Source organism: Bombina bombina, chromosome 9, assembly GCF_027579735.1.
Source record: "Bombina bombina isolate aBomBom1 chromosome 9, aBomBom1.pri, whole genome shotgun sequence".
NCBI classification, from domain to species: Eukaryota; Metazoa; Chordata; class Amphibia; order Anura; family Bombinatoridae; genus Bombina; species Bombina bombina.
Window position 1 is genome coordinate 107,795,782 of NC_069507.1, and position 20,707 is coordinate 107,816,488.

The 20,707-nt window shown below is 37.1% G+C and overlaps 1 protein-coding gene across 1 annotated transcript in view; it reads right to left on the bottom strand.

The window, feature by feature from the left end:
• PLCE1 (phospholipase C epsilon 1) overlaps positions 1–20,707 on the bottom strand; it is a 702,162-nt gene that overhangs the window by 59,205 nt on the left and 622,250 nt on the right. The window contains 4 exon segments of the mRNA XM_053692317.1: positions 451–569; positions 2,208–2,469; positions 8,016–8,179; positions 19,508–19,798. Of these exon segments, the coding sequence (XP_053548292.1) occupies positions 451–569; positions 2,208–2,469; positions 8,016–8,179; positions 19,508–19,798 (836 nt within the window).

The window sequence follows — 20,707 nt, forward strand, 5'->3', positions numbered from 1 at the left end:
AATTTGTCAACGTTAAACTTTATAATCTCATGTTATACTTAAGAAGAACAAAGCTTTATGAGATTAATTCAGACAAACCAAAAACATGAGATTTCCAATACGTTAATATTGTCAAGCAGTTTCATGAGCATAAAGGGTCAATTTATCATTCTGAGGCAGACATATTTGTGCTTCTGCATGCAACCCGCCCCCTGCATGCACACAGCCAATCACGCACGGGCAGGAGCTGTCAATCTCCCCGGTCGGAAGAGACAGGGGGATTGAAATTCTCCACCTAAGAGGTAAAGAACAGGCCAGAGAAGCAGTGGTCTGCTTGATAAATCTTGACAGTAGGTTCGCTTATGTGAACCTGCAGTCACAAGGGGAGAGATGGGCTTGATAAATCAAATCCATTATATTAACATTTTATATTAACTAATATATTATAAGTAAATGTTACAGCTTCCTTACCAAAGACGCTGGCAGAGAACTTCCAGTAGGAATTTCCTCCATTCTTCGACTGTTGATAAATAAAGTAGAGATCTCTAACGATTCATTATGCAAATTGCGTAGCTGAAGGTGTCTGTAGCCTAGTAGTGTGTACGCCAAAGAAATATAAAACAGGTACAAATATAAGAAATCAAAATAATTAACATTAGTCATTGACAAAATGTGAACATCAATTACTTCAAAAGTGTGTCAAAGTACAATACAAGTTTCTATTTTTCTGAAAGAAAACATGAAGCATAACATATCACTATTTATACTGAAAGACTCGTGCCTTTCCATGGACACACGGGCTATTGTTGATAGTTCCGGGCCCTTCTGGTCAAATGACCTGCTTCAGCCAATGAGACGACTACTGGAAAATGTGTACAACTACATGCGGTATGAGTGATACATATGGTATAAGTGATATAAACCTTGTTTTTTTGTGTTTCTAAAAACAGAACACATATATAATTAAGTAATAGGATATTACAATCTGAGTTAAACATCCCTATAAATGTTTCTGCCCTGGCTGAAGTAAAGTCTAGTAAACTGGACAAGGGAAGTGTAATTATTTTTGTAATATATTTTTCAAAATATTTGTTTTCATAATAGGACAGATATCATATAAGAGAGTTCCATCAATTTGTTGGCAGCATTAAAAGGACAGTTTAGTGTAAAACTGGTTTCCCCATAACGTGTTCCCAATGACTTGTTATACCAACATCAGAGTATAATGAATAAGAAAACACTCATTATGGCTTGTTTTTGTATATGAAACTGCTATTCTTCTTCGTTAATTGGTTGAGCTAACAAGGAAAACAGACTTCCTTATTTTATAACTTTCTAGTTTCCTTATATTATCTCTGTCTGTATACCAAAGCCCAATACTTAAATTGAAGATTAAATTTTTATTAACTATCTCTCCCACTGGGAGTGTAATTTATTCTGCTAGCTATGTTTATGTAGTTTTTTTCATAGCCAAAACTTAAAGGGACAGTATATTGTAAAATTGTTTTTCTCTTAATGTATTTCCAATGACTTGTTATTCCAGCTGTACCATAAAAAAGTATGAGAAATTGCATTTCCATGTTTATTTGTGTATTTCAAACCACAACCTATTAAAATGGGTTGAGCTTGTAGGTAAATCTGATCTCTTTATTGTATCACGTTGCGTACACACACATGCTTCCTTATCTTATATCTGTCTAACCAAAGCTTAATACTTTAAAAGACTACAATGGTAAATTAACATTTTATTATTTAACTATCCTACACCCCACTGGGAGTGTAATTTCTTCTGCTGGCTGTGTTTACATAGCTTGTCTATAGCCTTTACCTAAGTGTAGAAACTTTCAGCATAGGTGGATATACCACAGGCTAAATCAGCTATTTCAAATGCCGAAATAAGGGTAAACAAGCTACTTGTAAACAATTTAATACACTCCAGCAGGTAAAATCAATCGCTGGGAACACATTGTGTAAACTGTGCCTTAATGTAAGTATTGCAATTTTCAGTATAGGGGGAGATATCATAAACAAAAAAAACTATTTCAAATACAAAAATAAAGATAAGAGATATTTGTAAACAATTTAATACACTCCAGCAGGTAAAATAGATCATTGGGAACTCATTAAAGGGTAGAACATTTACAGTACACTCTGCCTTTAAGGGTTCTAGAGATCTCTACAACTATTACTATTATTATGAACAATTAGTGTATATAACCAAAATATACCTCTCTTTAGGGCCCTAAGAGGAATGATTCTTTGGGCGGTCACTGCAGAGCTGTTGTTCTCCACCACGGCAAAGCGGAGAAAAACGAGGTCTTCAAAGTAAACCCGGAATAGGAACTGTTCATTCCACATAGGATTTAATGTGTTTCTATGTATTGGTTTAGTTCTAAAATGGCAGCTGTCCACTGGCATCCCAAGAACATCAATTTCAATACAAGGACTTCCTGTACTATTACTCGGACACACATTTTGTCCAGAAACAATCTGAAGGAGAAAAAAAACCCAGCAAACATTGAAGCAATGAATAAGTGCATTTAATGTGAAAAGCTTCATAAGATATCAACAAAATCTAAAACAGAATTTGTGCATATTCTTGGTTCACCATAACAATTAAACATTCTAGTACAAAAATAAAATGATCTAATTAGATGGAACATTTCATTTTTTCATTCCTATTAACTAGGGGCTTGATTACAAGTGGAGAGCTATTTAACCGTGCGGCCCGTTTACAGGTGCACGTTAAATAACCAGCCATTGGCTGGATAATGCTCCCGCAAGCTTGTGGGAGCACTTTGCGCTTAACGCAAGTAACCAAAGGTCAAACTTCTGGTTAATTAAAAAAATGTGCCCCAATTGCCCCAAAATAAAGTGGACAGTTCCTTTTAGAAAAATATTTAAAAAAAAATAAAAAAAAAATTAGCATGTTTATTTTTTGGAAAAATAATTGCACAAAGCAGTTATAAAGGGTTAAAATGAGGGGATGTGGTGTGTTAGAAAAAAAAAAAACGGCACTGAAAAGAGCCTTTACATTGAAGTCTATTGGGACAGTTTTTTTACTTTAAATATACAGTATATGTATATGCTTATATACATATATATTTATGTGTTAATATGTTTATAATAATGTTTATATAATTTTGGTGAAACATGTGATTTAATTAATTTGGAGAGCTTATCACATGATTCATTATCATTGACCAATAAACAGAGTATTAATGCAGCTAGTGGTTTTCAGAATAAATCAGAGTTCTACCCTATTCATAACAGGGGTTCCACCCTTGAGACTTTCTTTAAACGGGTGGAACGTGACTTGATTAAACTCAAAGATTTAGCTGTCTACCAGACTCCCAATCTGTCCAGGTCTGAGAGAGCGGCCCTTAAGGAGCTCCAAGAGAACAAAGACATTGTTATACGCACAGCCGATAAGGGGGGCTCTGTCGTGGTTTTGGACAAAATTGATTATGTAAATGAGGCACTACGCCAGCTTAACAACATTGAGGATTATATCCCTTTGGATAGGGATCCTACCACCACATTTAAGAAGGAACTATTGGATATTCTGGACGACGGGTTGGAAGATGGGCACTACGACCGAAAAACCTTTGAGTTTTTGGTTGTTGATCACCCAGTTGTGCCCATCTTCCACCACTTACCCAAAGTCCATAAATCCCTGACAGATGTCAGGGGTCGTCCAATAGTTAGTGGTATAAATTCCCTGTTGGAACATGTGTCACAATGGGTTGATAGTATTCTACAACCACTTGTACAGAATTTGCATAGTTACATGCGAGATACAAAAGATGTAATCATGACTCTAGACAAATTAAAGTGGAATAGTGATTGTTATAAATGGGCAACTATTGATGTAGTAGCATTGTACTCCTCGATTCCTCATGAGGAGGGTCTAACAGCGGTAGGATTTTTTCTGGAGCGCTATTCTGATTTTTCTATGGATTTTCGTTGCTTTATACTTAGAGTATTAAAGTTTTTGCTTACTAACAATTATTTTTCATTTGAGGATAGATTTTATCTCCAGAGACGTGGGACAGCTATGGGGGCCAAGTTTGCCCCCTCCTATGCCAACCTTTTCATGGGTTGGTGGGAGCTGTCCCACGTCTGGAGATGGAAATCCCTACAGACATTTGATTTGTTTTTATGTTCGTTTCATAGACGATCTATTACTTGTATGGAAAGGGAGCACACTGCAGTTTACATCTTTCGTGGCGTATTTGAACTCCAATAATATTGGAATTAAGTTCACCCACAAATTAAGTGAAAGTGAAATAAATTTTTTAGATATCACTATTAAAGGTACAGATGATGGAAAAGTGCTTACTGAGATTTATAGGAAACCCATAGCAGGGAACACTCTCCTCCATGCGAGTAGTTGTCACCCAAGGCATGTACCTTATGCGGTTGCCAAAGGACAGTTTACTAGGGTTAAACGCAATTGCACACTACCCAATAAATATGCAGAACAATCAAAGGATTTAACCAACAGACTAAAGAGCAGGGGGTATAGCTCCCATGTAATTAAAAAAGCGAGGAATCAGGTTGATGCGCTTGATAGGGTGCAAACTTTGGATACAACTAGGAATGTTGATAATATATCTGAGGGTCAACATAAAGGAGTGACCTTTGTTACAGAATATAGTCAGGAATACCAAGAAATTTGCAAAATAGTGAAGAAACATTTTTCTTTTCTTGCTGCGGACGACAAATTAGAGAATTGTGTCTCCCAAGGACTGCGGTGTTCCTATAGGAAAACAAGTACTCTAGGTAACTTGTTGTCACCATCAGTCTTGCCCAAAACCGATAAACGACAGAGCTCCTGGCTTACACATAGGGGCATCTTCAAATGTCTTAATAAATGTAGGGTATGTGAATTTGTTCTCCCTTCGGACAACATCAGGTCTGAGGTAACAGGTGAAAGGTTCCCCATACAAACATGTTTAAAGTGCACCTCCACATATGTGGTTTATGTCCTCAGTTGTACCCTCTGTCATTTACAGTATGTGGGACTCACCACAACAGAGGTAAAAGTCCGCATACGGAACCATTTGTCGACAATACAAGCAGGAACGGCATCTACACCTTTGGTGCAGCATTTTGCTAAACATCACCGTAGCAGTGTTAATTCACTGAAATGGCAGGCTATTGAAAGGGTTACCTGTCCCCCTAGGGGAGGGGATAGGGATAGGTTGCTGCAGAAGAGGGAAATGTTTTGGATTTTCAGACTTCAGACTCGTGTACCTACTGGCCTGAATTCTGAGTATGATCTAATCAATTATTGGCAATGATTTATCGAGCCATAGATCTCTATTCCCTCTACTGCGGCGCCTGACTCTATACCCTTTAATTGTGCCTTCAGTTTTCCCCTTTTCACCATATAGAGTTTTCCTTAGTCCTCCTTTTTCTTTGTGGGCTTGGCATTTATTAGCTGCATCACCGAAATTTCCACACAGAGTGAAATATTACAAGTGCAAATGCACTGGATGTTTGGTGTAGCTTGAACTCCAACTTCATAACCATATCAATAGATGTAGTCACAAGAATTTATGCAGCGCCAATATACCACAATATACCACATTATTATTATAGTAAGTTTTGTATAAAATTAGGCTACCTCTCTTTCTAGCTTTGTACATTTTAATATTTGATAGAATATGATCAGATGGCAGAACAGGAAATAAATATATATTTATTCCATATTAAAATCTTTGGTGATTTCATCACGCTAGTGGCCACCATTTAAACTTATACACTATAACTGTCATTTACAGTCTACTCTAATGTTATGAAAATTATTTCAGTAATTCTATAGATGTATTGTTCTATTTTACTTTTGTATTGTATTTTATTGGTAATACAATTGGGCCAGTTGACATTTTTGCAACATAAAGTGTGCATATGTGAATTTTTTCCATTTAATGTTTATTTCCCCATTTCCATCTAACATTTAAGATTTCCAGCTAGCATTCATTTGATCATTATTCTGTCATTTATGTATATATTTTTTCTAGGTATAGATTGGTGACAGGCACTTTGTATTTGAAATTTCTAACTGAAATATAGTATTTTTCTGTTAAAGTACTCAAAGAGTTAAAACTGCATCACAATGTGTAATTTTGTTTTTACCCAATCAGGGTGATCCTGGTGCTTTTTAAGGTACACAGGTGCATAGTCCAGTAGCTATGATTACGGCCCCTGGCCGAAACATGTTAGCGGACTAAATGTTGTGAATGCATTTGTGGCTTTCCCTGGAGTGTTTTTACTACTGATGTTTCAATAAAGACTGTATGTTTTTAAGACTGCTGCTAGCAACTTTTTTCAATTATATGCTTATATACATATATATTTATGTGTTAATATGTTTATATACACATATAACATAAATATATATGTATATATTCATATAGATTTTAAATTTGCTGCCCAGCGCTTTGCGACTTACCCCCTGCGCTAAGTTCTTTGTCGTTTTTAACGGCAAGAGAACGAGGCTCTCATTGGAGACTATGGAAGCACTCTCTCGTGAGCGCAAGGCTTACAGGCAATGCAAATGTGAGGTTGCGTTCACATTGAGCTTAAGTATTAATACCAGTGCACATTTGCGCAAAAAAAAACCATCAGCTATATAGAGATATCTATTTATGAATAAATAGAACATATTCTTCTACATGAAGAACACTGGAATGTAAAATATTCATATTTCATGTGGGATAAGCATACTTGAGAAAATGTGATCCAGTTTGCGCGCGTGACCCCCTTTTTTTAAAAAAAATTTGCACTCCATTGAAGTCGATGGGGGAATACGTTAAGCAGTCGCGATATAAGAGGTTTGGATACTTGTGTGCGTCGAGTTAGCGCTTGTGCAAAAATGTTTTTTTTTACTCGTAATACACGCGCTAGACAATGCGCACAAAAAATTTACTTCTATAGCAGTCAACACACGGGCGGGAACACACGGGCGGGAGCGATAAATAGTACACCACTTGTAATCTAGCCCTTAGTGGGTTTAAATGCACAACTAGCAAGGAATACTAGTGCTAACATAAAATGCTTTAAAACATTTAACTATTGGATTTGAATGCCCCTTTAATTTGATTTTCTGGTGCAATAGGCCCACTATTGAAAAGTACTACTGCAAAAAAGTTGCAATACAACTGTGCTATTTTCTATTGTGAATTGTTATAACACAGATTTGAAACTTTATATTTCAAGATCTTCTCAACGGAGCTGATGGTCTGCAATGTTTCAAACAATAATGACCTCCCCTTAACCTAAGCTACCAAAGAAAAACTGTAATCTGACAATAAATCACAGCAAAAACCAATACAGAGTCTGAAAAGGAGTTTCGGTGTATAGCATAAACATATATAAATGGAAAAGCATGCTTTTTACATATGGGTACTCATAGTGGCATTGTTTCAAATCCATCAAAATTCCCACATGAAACTACGGTCAATTATTTTTGCTTCTATGCCATTACAATCCAATAGAACTGAAATGTTTCTTATCTGCACTTCCCTATACAGTGGGTATTGAAAAGAATCACCCCCTCAAAAATAATCACATTTTGTTGCTTTCATTCCGAAAGAAAAGAGTTTATCAGGTAAGCATACACTTTGTTATCTAATATAAATATATATGTTGATTGGAGTAGCCGTGTTAGTCCAGAGATTTAGATATCAAAATAACAAGAGTATTGCATTGAGCAATGATACTTTTTTTATTGGACTAACTATACATTTATAAGTTGACAAGCTTTCGGAAGAGTTCCTTCCTTTATCAAGTCTGAAGCAATACGTATTGTATTGCTTCAGACTTGATAAAGGAAGGAACTCTTCCGAAAGCTTTTCAACTTATAAATGTATAGTTAGTCCAATAAAAAAGAATCATTGCTCAATGCAATACTCTTGTTATTTTGATATATATATATATATATATATATATATATATATATATATATATATATATTCAATTGTGATACTAATATTACTAAACTGTACTTTTCTAAATAAAATACATACTGATAATGAATATATAGCTGGTTCCATGTTCTCTACATCTCGATCCAACGGAGAGAATAACTGGTATAATGGACAGCTCCTGTCCCATAAAACAGGTGGTTTAAGGACATATCCACAACCTCCATTTTCTTCAAACATGGCTGAATTCAAATGCAGGGAGAGATCTGAAAGCAACAAGTACAAATATAAGACGAGTATTCATGCAAAGAACATCCAGTACTTTTTCTTGTGTGTGTGACATATGATACTCTAATGAAACATTTCATCATTTGTCTGAGATATGCCAGTGCTGGTTGTACAAAGATTATTTATTAAGTTAGCATGGAATTGTGACTGAATGTGTGCTTGCCTTGGACTGAGAGGACGGTGAACACAAGTGAAAATGGTACAAGAAGATACAAAAGAAAGCATAGAAGGAAGCTTGTTACATTATATGGCCAAAAGAGTGTGGTCACCTGAGCATCACACCTATATGAGCATGTTGGATATCACAATCGAAAAACATGGAAATTAACATGAAGTTGGCCCCTGATTTGCATCAATAACAACTGACACTCCTGATTGAATTTCCACAAGTTTTTGGACTATCTGTGGGAATTTGTGCCCATTCAGCAAAAAGAGCATTTGCAAAGTCAGGCACTGATGTTGGATGAGGTCTGGCTTGCGATCGCCATTCCAATTCATCCAAAAGGTGTTCAGTGGGGTTGAGGTAAGGGCTCTGTGCAGGCCACTTGAATTACTTTATGCCAAACCATGTTTTAATGAACCTAACATTGTACACAAGGGCACAGTCATACTGGAACAGGCAAGGGCCATACCCAAACTTTTCGAAAGCAGCCAGTTGTCTAAAATGTCTGTATCCTGTACTATTAAGATGACCCTTCACTGGAACTATGGTGCCTAGCCCAAACTCAGCCCTAAATCATTATCCCTCCTCTATTAAACTTTACAATGGACACTATGTATTCATATGTGTAGCGTTCCCTTGGCATCCTCCACATCCAGATTCTTTCAATAGACTGCAAATAGTGAAGAGAGATTTATCACTCCAGAGAACAAGTTTCCACTGCTTGATAATCCGATGGCAGAGTGCATTACACCACTCCATCCGAAGCCTGGCATTGCGCATGTAGATCTGAGAATTGTGTACAGCTGCTCAGCCATGAAAAACCCATTTCATGAGGTTTCAGATGCACAGTTTTTATGCTAATGTTGCTTTCAGAATTGGAAATCTGTAGGGTGTGATGCAACGGATGATAGGCAATTTTTACATACTACAAGCTTTGGCATTCAACGGCCCTGCTCTGTGAGTTTGTTTGGTCTACCACTTCATGACTCATCACTCCAGAAAACACATTTCCCCTGCTCCAGAATCCAGGAGTAGTGAGCTTTACACCACTACTTGTGCATGTTGATCTGCGGCTTGTGTACAACTGCTCAGCCATGGAAGCCCATTTTTTTTAACCTCCTTCTTATTTTAATGTTTCTTGCAGAGGCAGTTTGAACTCTGTAGTGAGTGATTCAACAAATGATAGGCGGTCCTGTTCTGTTAGTTTGCCACTTTGTGGCTGGGTTGATGTTGCTCCTAGACACTTTCACTTCATAATAATAGCACTTGCAGTTGACTGGGGCAGATATATTGGGCATAAACTGACTTGTGGCCCAGATGGCATCCTATGGCAGTACCACAGTTTAAATCACTGAGCTCTTCAGTATGATCTATTATAGTGCCAATGTTTGTCTATGGAGATTTCATGGCTATGTGCTGGGTTGTATGCACCTGTAAGCAATGAGTGTAGCTGCTGAACTCAATAATTAGTAGGGGTGTCTGCATACTTTGGCCATATAGTTTATTTGCAGAAGATGTAAAGAGTAAAAGATGATACAGAGGCTTTCCTAACATGTAGAAAGAACATACTGGACTTAGTGCCTCAACTTTTGTCATTTACTTGACTAAATACTATATTTTTTCCTAATATTTTTTGATAGGTATCGACTACAAGTTAAGATTTCTTCACACTATTTGCAGAGAAACGCTTTGAATTTAAGAATGACCATAACCTATTTTTTTTCATTTCAGTAGCCTGCAAAAATGTAAAAAAGACAAAAATGTATATTTGACCATTTTTGTAAGCATCTTTATAAGATCTGAACATGCAAATACACAAAAAAATGTCACAGTCATTTATTATTGTGAATCATATTATTGTTATGATTAGTTTTGCATGAAATGCCTTTTTAATTGTTAAATTATGTAACAAATTATATGAAATAACAACAGAGTATGTTTATAGGATTACACAAGTTTATGAATCAAAGAGTTGTTTATCAGATATTAATATTATAAACAGGTTGTTGAGATCTTTTTGTTTGAAAACCGCTTTAAACTCTGTGACCCCATAGAATGCATGTCTGGTAAATGCCTACTTGTATACTGGTATAGCTCCTTGGAATTCATAACAATTAACAACTGGCTCATGAAAATATCCATGACATAAGTCTTTCAGACACATGTCCACAAGGTGTTTACTTTCTGATAATTCTGTTTTACCCTGGTAATAATTAATACAAAATCTCTGACTACATCCCTTCCACACTGACATTTTTACCATGTTCTAACCAAAAATTCTTGAAAGGTTTCAAAGGTAAGATCAATCCAGACAAATGCTCACCTTGCACCATAAGCGGTCAGTAAATTAAAAAATATCAGTACATATTGTGGGAAAACCAGATCATCAGAAGTTTCTATGACTTATATCAGAAGAGCAAGGGTTTTACACGCAAGTTTTACAGGATATTGAAGACAGTGTTAAATTAGAGCATAAAATAAATAGGAACTGATTGGTGCAGTTTTGAAAATTCTGCAGGGATCAGCCTTCAGCAGAATATAATGAACATACGAGAAGATGCTGGACAACCAAACAAGGGTAATAAGGACATTTGCAAATACACTCTGAGCGGTTAAAGAGACTTTGTACACTAGATTTTTCTTTGCATAAATGTTTTGTAGATGATCTATTTATTCAGCCCATACAGGTTTTTTTTTATTTTGCAAAAATGTATAGGTTTGCTTATTTTGAAATAACATTGTGCTGATTTTAAGACTCCAAACCAAGCCCTAAAGTTTTAGATATATACTGATGTCTACAGTCTCCAGCTTGCTCCCGTTTGTGTAAAGAGTCTTTTCATATGCAAGGGAGGGGCAGGGTGGTCTGCTCTTTTTGCTTTCCAGCCCATCTCAGTGGGTGTCCCAGCCTAACCTTATCAACAGTGCTAAATTGGGAGCTTCTAAGTATTTTAAAAGGTTTTATAATGGATGTTTAAATCAGTATATGTGCATAGTCTTCTTTATAGTAGCGTCTATTACATGCAGTTATATGATAATTGGTGTATAGTGTCCTTTTAACAGACTTAATGATAGTCTAGAAAAGGGAATTGTAGACTTTGAATGGGTAAAACTATGAAATTGTATCCATTAAATATATCTTAATTATGGTTCTACAGCTTGTAATACTATAGGTAGAAAACAAAAGATTAGAGTAGGAAGTGTTTGTTTTTTTCTTTTTAGTAATACATGACCCACATATCATGTACTAAAAACTCAATAGGCTGCAGCTTTCTGTGATTCTAGTACCTAAGGAAGCCAAAGCTGAAGTTTTTGTTTTATTGGAGGAACTAAATCCTGCATCAAAGACCAGGTGTCCTTTAGAGATGACTTCCATGCTAAATAAACACATAATCCCTCTTAGTAATACTTCAACATAAAAATAGCAGAACATTCATGTCTTTATTTTGTACTTTCTTGATTAGGCCTTAGCTCACACTAAAGTTAGTCTGCACTAAATGTTGATGGACTCCAATTGAAAGTTGATTATTGTTTTTTTTCTTAAAAGGGAAGTGATTTTTAAATATCTGTCAAGCAGTAGGTTATAGAGAAGCAACACAAAAACACAAGAACCGTGCTACGAGTTTTAAACAGTTGATAGAGATTCCACAGTTAAATAGATCAGTATAACTTATATTGAGACGCTGCTAGATACCATAAATTTAGGAGCATTGCGACAAATTCCAATCAAAGACGAACAGTTCAAACAAAACTAGGTATATAATGTATTAAACATTCAAGAAAAAAATGGTTTACTAGAGCTTGCCATTCCACCTCTAGTAACTTACAATGGGGTCTATGGAAAACAATTATTAACTCCTGGGTGCAGGAAAACTGTGGCCAGGAGTTAAACCAGGCCTACATACAAACTATAAAGAAGCAGTTCTGGTAAATTGTGGCTTGCGGAATACCAAAGTGTACACTAAAGTATGATCATATCATTTCTTAGGTAGAAGCAGTCCATTGAGTGGTTTGAGGGCAGCATCAGGCTTGCCAGAGGATCCTTTGGATCACTCTATGTGTCTTCTGACAGTTGGTCCAGGTCTCACCTCTAGTGCTGTTCCTGAGACTGCAGCACTGATCAGAAGTGACATTTCTCTACTACTACAGTATGGTTTCAATGTTTTTCTCGGGGCACCAACAACTCCAAAGTAAACCTCAAAAAAATTAATCTGGAGCAATAAGACAGGTAAAAGGGTTAAGGAGTGGGTCTGTTTTTTCATCTCATGCAGATGTATAAATAACAAAATGGAAGAACAATAGGCATGGGTCTTTTCTGGAGTTTGATGTGGATAAATATGGCAAATAGATGTGCAGTGGGCAATGATTTAGTCTTAAAGGACCAGTCAACACTGTAGATTTGCATAATCAACAAATGCAAGATAACAAGACAATGCAATAGCACTTAGTCTGAACTTCAAATGAGTAGTAGATTTTTTTTCTGACAATTTTAAAAGTTATGTCTTTTTCCACTCCCCCTGTACCATGTGATAGCCATCAGCCAATCACAAATGCATACACATACCATGTGACAGCAATCAGCCATTCACAAATGCATACACACTTATTCTTGCACATGCTCAGTAGGAGCTGGTGACTCAAAAAGTTTAAATATAAAAACATAATTTATGCTTACCTGATAAATTCCTTTCTTCTGTTGTGTGATCAGTCCACGGGTCATCATTACTTCTGGGATATAACTCCTCCCCAACAGGAAATGCAAGAGGATTCACCCAGCAGAGCTGCATATAGCTCCTCCCCTCTACGTCAGTCCCAGTCATTCGACCAAGAATCAACGAGAAAGGAGTAACCAAGGGTGAAGTGGTGACTGGAGTATAATTTAAAAGATATTTACCTGCCTTAAAACAGGGCGGGCCGTGGACTGATCACACAACAGAAGAAAGGAATTTATCAGGTAAGCATAAATTATGTTTTCTTCTGTTATGTGTGATCAGTCCACGGGTCATCATTACTTCTGGGATACCAATACCAAAGCAAAAGTACACGGATGACGGGAGGGATAGGCAGGCTCATTATACAGAAGGAACCACTGCCTGAAGAACCTTTCTCCCAAAAATAGCCTCAGAAGAAGCAAAAGTGTCAAATTTGTAAAATTTGGAAAAAGTATGAAGCGAAGACCAAGTTGCAGCCTTGCAAATCTGTTCAACAGAGGCCTCATTCTTAAAGGCCCAAGTGGAAGCCACAGCTCTAGTGGAGTGAGCTGTAATTCTTTCAGGAGGCTGCTGTCCAGCAGTCTCATAGGCTAAACGTATTATGCTACGAAGCCAAAAAGAGAGAGAGGTAGCAGAAGCTTTTTGACCTCTCCTCTGTCCAGAATAAACGACAAACAGGGAAGAAGTTTGGCGAAAATCTTTAGTTGCCTGCAAGTAGAACTTGAGGGCACGAACTACATCCAGATTGTGTAGAAGACGTTCCTTCTTTGAAGAAGGATTTGGACACAAGGATGGAACAACAATCTCTTGATTGATATTCCTGTTAGTGACTACCTTAGGTAAGAACCCAGGTTTAGTACGCAGAACTACCTTGTCTGAGTGAAAAATCAGATAAGGAGAATCACAATGTAAGGCTGATAACTCAGAGACTCTTCGAGCCGAGGAAATAGCCATTAAAAACAGAACTTTCCAAGATAACAATTTTATATCAATGGAATGAAGGGGTTCAAACGGAACACCCTGTAAAACTTTAAGAACTAAGTTTAAACTCCATGGCGGAGCAACAGCTTTAAACACAGGCTTGATCCTAGCTAAAGCCTGACAAAAGGCCTGGACGTCTGGATTTTCTGACAGACGCCTGTGTAACAAGATGGACAGAGCTGAAATCTGTCCCTTTAATGAACTAGCTGATAGACCCTTCTCTAAACCTTCTTGTAGAAAGGACAATATCCTAGCGATCCTAACCTTACTCCAGGAGTAACCTTTGGATTCGCACCAGTATAGGTATTTACGCCATATTTTATGGTAAATCCTTCTGGTAACAGGCTTCCTAGCCTGTATCAGGGTATCAATAACCGACTCAGAAAAACCACGTTTTGATAAAATCAAGCGTTCAATTTCCAAGCAGTCAGCTTCAGAGAAGTTAGATTTTGATGTTTGAATGGACCCTGTATCAGAAGGTCCTGTCTTAGAGGTAGAGACCAAGGCGGACAGGATGACATGTCCACTAGATCTGCATACCAAGTCCTGCGTGGCCATGCAGGCGCTATTAGAATCACTGATGCTCTCTCCTGTTTGATTTTGGCAATCAATCGAGGAAGCAGCGGGAAGGGTGGAAACACATAAGCCATCCCGAAGTTCCAAGGTGCTGTCAAAGCATCTATCAGAACCGCTCCCGGATCCCTGGATCTGGACCCGTAGAGAGGAAGTTTGGCGTTCTGGCGAGACGCCATGAGATCTATCTCTGGTTTGCCCCAACGTCGAAGTATTTGGGCAAAGACCTCCGGATGAAGTTCCCACTCCCCCGGATGAAAAGTTTGGCGACTCAAGAAATCCGCCTCCCAGTTCTCCACTCCCGGGATGTGGATTGCTGACAGGTGGCAAGAGTGAGACTCTGCCCAGCGAATTATCTTTGATACTTCCATCATTGCTAGGGAGCTTCTTGTCCCTCCCTGATGGTTGATGTAAGCTACAGTCGTGATGTTGTCCGACTGAAACCTGATGAACCCCCGAGTTGTTAATTGGGGCCAAGCCAGAAGGGCATTGAGAACTGCTCTCAATTCCAGAATGGTTTATTGGAAGGAGACTCTCCTCCTGATTCCATAGTCCCTGAGCCTTCAGAGAATTCCAGACAGCGCCCCCAACCTAGTAGGCTGGCGTCTGTTGTTACAATTGTCCAGTCTGGCCTGCTGAATGGCATCCCCCTGGACAGGTGTGGCCGATAAAGCCACCATAGAAGAGAATTTCTGGTCTCTTGATTCAGATTCAGAGTAACGTTTTTATTCACAGTCAATATAAAATTCTCACAGCTCTGCTGAGAGAATCTACCTCCCTCTAAAGAAGTTTGAAGACCCCTGAGATCTGTCAGAGATGAACCGGATCATGCAGGAAATATAAGAGTAACTGACTGGAATTTTTTGATGCGTAGCAAAGAGCGCCAAAAACGGCCCCTCCCCCTCACACACAGCAGTGAAGAGAAACGAAACTGTCATAATTAAAACCAAACAACTGCCAAGTGGAAAATAATGCCCAAATATTTATTCACTCAGTACCTCAGAAATGTAAACGATTCTACATTCCAGCAAAAACGTTTAACATGATAAATACTTATTAAAAGGATTAGTGACTTTTAACAGAGTAGTTCCGGTGAAATACCATCCCCAGAATACTGAAGTGTATACATACATGACATTATAACGGTATGGCAGGATTTTCTCATCAATTCCATTCAGAAAATAAAAACTGCTACATACCTCAATGCAGATTCATCTGCCCGCTGTCCCCTGATCTGAAGCTTTTACCTCCCTCAGATGGCCGAGAACAGCAATATGATCTTAACTACTCCGGTTAAAATCATAGTAAAAAACTCTGGTAGATTCTTCCTCAAACTCTGCCAGAGAAGTAATAACACGCTCCGGTGCTATTGTAAAATAACAAACTTTTGATTGAAGTCATAAAAACTAAGTATAATCACCATAGTCCTCTCACACATCCTATCTAGTCGTTGGGTGCAAGAGAATGACTGGGACTGACGTAGAGGGGAGGAGCTATATGCAGCTCTGCTGGGTGAATCCTCTTGCATTTCCTGTTGGGGAGGAGTTATATCCCAGAAGTAATGATGACCCGTGGACTGATCACACATAACAGAAGAAAAGACTGTGCACATTTTGTTAATGGAAGTAAATTAGAAAGTTGTTTAAAATTGCATGTTCTATCTGAATAATGAACGTTTAATTTTGATTGAGTGTCCCTTTAATTTCTGATGTGAGCATATTTATGGGTGCAAAGTGGCATGGATCTGATATAATGATCATTTTGATGGCATAAAGAGTAGTGAAGAGGCATATATGTGATGCCACCTCTCTCTTCACTCTCTCTTAATGAGGCATCAAGGGGGAGCAGGAGACAAGGATTTAGACTGGGATCTAACGTAATGCTTAAACATGGCATGAAGAATATTCTGGGGCATGGGTTTGGCATGAGCTGTGACATGCCTATACATATGACATAAAGGGCCTTCAGGGATCATGAATCCGGATGTACTCAGATAGATGGCATTAACACTCTGGTCTAATGACTAAAACTATGTATTTACCTGTTATCTACTTTTTGCATTTAAGCCCTTAAAGGGACAGTCTAGTCAAAAATAAACTTTCATTATTCTGATATGACTTGTAAATTTTAATCAACTTTCCAATTTACTTTTATCGTCAAATTTGCTTTGTTCTCTTGGTATTTTTACTTGAAACTAAACCTAGGTAGGCTCATATGCTAATTTCTAAGCCCTTGGAGGCTGCATCTTAATCACATGCTTTTTTAATTGCTTTTCACAACAAGGGACTGTTCGTTCATGTGGGCCATATAGATAACACTGTGTTCAGGCACGGGGGAGTTATTTAAGAGTTAGCACAACACAATACTAAATGCAAGTAATAGATAATACATACAAAGTCATGTGATCAGGGGGCTGTCAGAAGATGCTTAGATACAAGATAATCACAGAGGTAAAAAGTATATTAATATAACTGTGTTGGTTATGCAAAATCGGGGAATGGGTAATAAAGGGATTATGTTTCTTTTAAAACAATAACAATTATATTGTAGACTGTCCATTTAATGCTGTAATGTTTTTATTTTCCAGAGAAAGTCTTTGATGAGGCAGGCAAGCTAAAACTTGCCCTTGAGGCAGCTCAGTGCCCAGGGTTGATGAAGGGCAACTGCTCATGCACAGTGCACTTCAGTCAGTATATGGCAAGATTGGATTTAAGTGATGTCTAATAAAAAAAAATAAAAAAAATTGTCTAGCAATATTAAAAACCAAGGTCAGTGAAGTTTGTTAATTTAAATTGCATAAATCAATTTTTTAATAATAAAACAAAGTAATATACAAAGTTTTCATTTAAAACTATTTGTTTAAATAATAATTTAACTTAGATTACTAACTGATAACCATTTAACATCCATAATTTCTCCTCCCCCCTAAGCCGCACCTTATCAGGGACTGATCTCTGATTGATAGTGCAGCCCACATGATGATGTAAACACGCCTCTATTACCATCTAAACCTCTGTAGACAGACGTGCACGCTTATAAAGCACATCTACAGTGGGATCGGTATCCATTGCATTGAATGGAGCATACATTAAAAAAAAAATTAAATGCAGCTAAGTAAGAGTAAGGTTTGAGGCATATATATATACACACAATTTCAAAATTCTGCCTTTAAGAGTTTAATGAAGAGTTGAAGTGCTAACTCAGATTTACCTGATCTAGTATATCACCTACATCTTAAATTGACAGTGAACCCAAATTTTTTTCTTTCATGATTCAGATAAAGCATGCAATTTTAAGCAACTTTCTAATTTACTCATAATATCAGTTTTTTTTTTGTTCTCTTGCTATCTTTATTTTAAAAGCAGGAATTTTAAAATCTTAGCAGCCAGCCCATTTTATGTTCAGCACCATGGATAGCGCTTGCTTATTGGAGGGTTACATTTACCCACCAATAAGCAAGCATAACCCAGGATCTCAACCAAAAATAGGCCGGCTCCTATGCATCACATTCCTGCTTTTTAAATAAAGATAGCAAGAGAACGAAATAAAATTGATAATGGGAGTAAATTAGAAAGTTGCTTAAAATTGCATGCTCTATCTGAATCATGAAAGAAAAAATTTGGGTTTAGTGTCCCTTTAATTAATTTATCAACACACTTGTATAGCATATAAGCAGGGCAAGCCCTTCTAAGCTCTTTGAATAAACATACTTGCTTAAATAAAAAACTAAAAAAAAAACATTCAACACATTCTTTTGCTTTACGTTTACTCTGAGAAGTCAGACACATTAATAAATGTTACAACATAGACTACAATGATTAAAGATAATTATTTCTGCAATTCAGACTATATTATCATTACAATCAACTGGAACAAGGCCACATAAAGCAAACATAAGAGGATGTATAATTTTAAAAGGTTTAAGTTATCAAGATACGTTTACTATGTAGTGTCATACAAAAAAATAATAATTCCAGGAGCATGTTACAAAAATTATTCGCTAGAAATCCAATAAACAGAAGGATTAGTCATGAAACAAGATAGAAAAAGGGAGCTAGAAACCAATAACAGATAGAACTTTTTTGATTATGTCCAACCATAAAGGAAAACTAAATTAAACTCACCCAGTCTGCGCCGCAGCAGCTCGCTAAACTTGGCGCCTTCGGACGCCCACAGCACAGCGCTCTTTTTCAATGAGGTGACGTTTCCACCACTAAACCAATAGCAGTGTGTGTCATCTGACAGTGTTCTGTATGCTAGCATGGCTATTGGTTTAGTTAGAAACGTCACCGCATTGGTAAAAAGCGTTGTGCCGTGGGCAGCCGAGGAGATGAGTTTAGCGAGCTGCCGACGCACAGACAGGGTAAGCGAGCTGCCGACGCACAGACAGGGTAAGTTTAGCACACTTTTTTACTAAATGATAACTGAAACTACAGTTTTTTTAGTGATGGTAAAGCCTACCGTTTTTTTAAACTCTCAGATTTACCATCACTTTAAGGTTATCATCCAATCACCATTTTTTTTTTTTTTGCTTTCAAATAATGCAAATGTGACAGGGCCTTTTAACTAGTTAATTAATTTTTTTATTTATTTTTTTTGTAAACCTACAGCTAACATTGGCTATTCCTTTTATGGGAACTTAGCTTTTTGATGGCTTCATAAAAGGAGAAAACTATTACCAAGGAATATCTGTTTAATAATTTAAAAAATGCACATTAATACATCCAAATAAAGCTGATGGGATATTGTAGACATTTAAATTATGCAATTGGACTCAACTTTAATGGAAACATCTGAATTCCATATTATGAAATTGGTTTATGATCACATTGAGTAGTAAATGTAAATACATCATTTTAGGTATATGAAAATTGGCTTACCATCTGTTTGGTAGTTTAGAGCAACCAGTTGTATGCCATGGAGCCAAAATATTAGAGGATGTGGGTTTGACGAGTCTATGCGTGTAGCAGCTGGGTATGTTCTTAATAGCTGATAGGCAGTATGCTGAATAAGCCTTTGTGAATATCTTCTACAGAGACGCTTGGCAGCATTTTCATTCAGTGATGAGATATGATAGCACCTTGGGGTCCTGATAATAGCACTAAGAGAAGTGCTGGGGTTAAAGGGAGGTGAACACGGCTCTTCCCAGCTCGGTCGCATTTCAACAGTGCCTGCAGACAAATTAAACACATTGATAAAACTAACCTTGAGAATGTGCAACACCATGATTGTGGATGAATATTGACATGCATGAATACAATGAGATATTATCTAAGCACCTGATTCTTTAAAAGAGACATCAACGCATTTTTTTATACATTTATAGCATAATTCAGCAAATGCATTCTGAAATATCAGCTTAAAATAAATCATTTAAAACTCTATAACTTTATTCATCATTTTAAGAGGAAAATTTCTCAAGCTGCTTTTGCATGGTAAAGACTCCCATGAGCAAGCCCGCAACAACAAAATTGATAACCATTTACTACTTGTTATCCTCTAAGGTGGCAAAGATAAATCACCCAAAACTCGCTGGTTTGGGGTGATTGACAAGCCCTGCTCTCATGCGACTGGCTAAGCGAGAACAGAGGGTTAGACTGTATAAGAGTGCTATTGTTCAATCTTAAATTTTGCCAAGCAATAATGCTTCGCAAATGGTGATTATGGACGGACAGGTTCTTTGCTTGAGAACATGTCCGTCTGCAGCTTGATACATTTTCCTTTAAAATGTTGTTATATAGTGCTAAAATACTACTTGAAAAACCCTGCTGTGTTTATCTTATTTCCCTTGATAGTGGCCAAGTCAGGCTAGCTGTAAATGGACAGTCTAATTGACTTGGTTTATTATTTAAAAGGATAGATATTACCTTAACTAGCCATTACCCAACTTTGCATAACCAACATTGTTATATTAATATACTTTAAAACCTCTAAGTTTAACCAATATAATTTATAACCTCAAACGTTCCTGGCACTCTGAAATAAAAGATGGCAATCAAGCAGAAAACAATTATTCCAATCTTTATTCCAACAGAGTAAAAACATAGAGTCTTAAAATATAGAAATCCAGCACATCATGG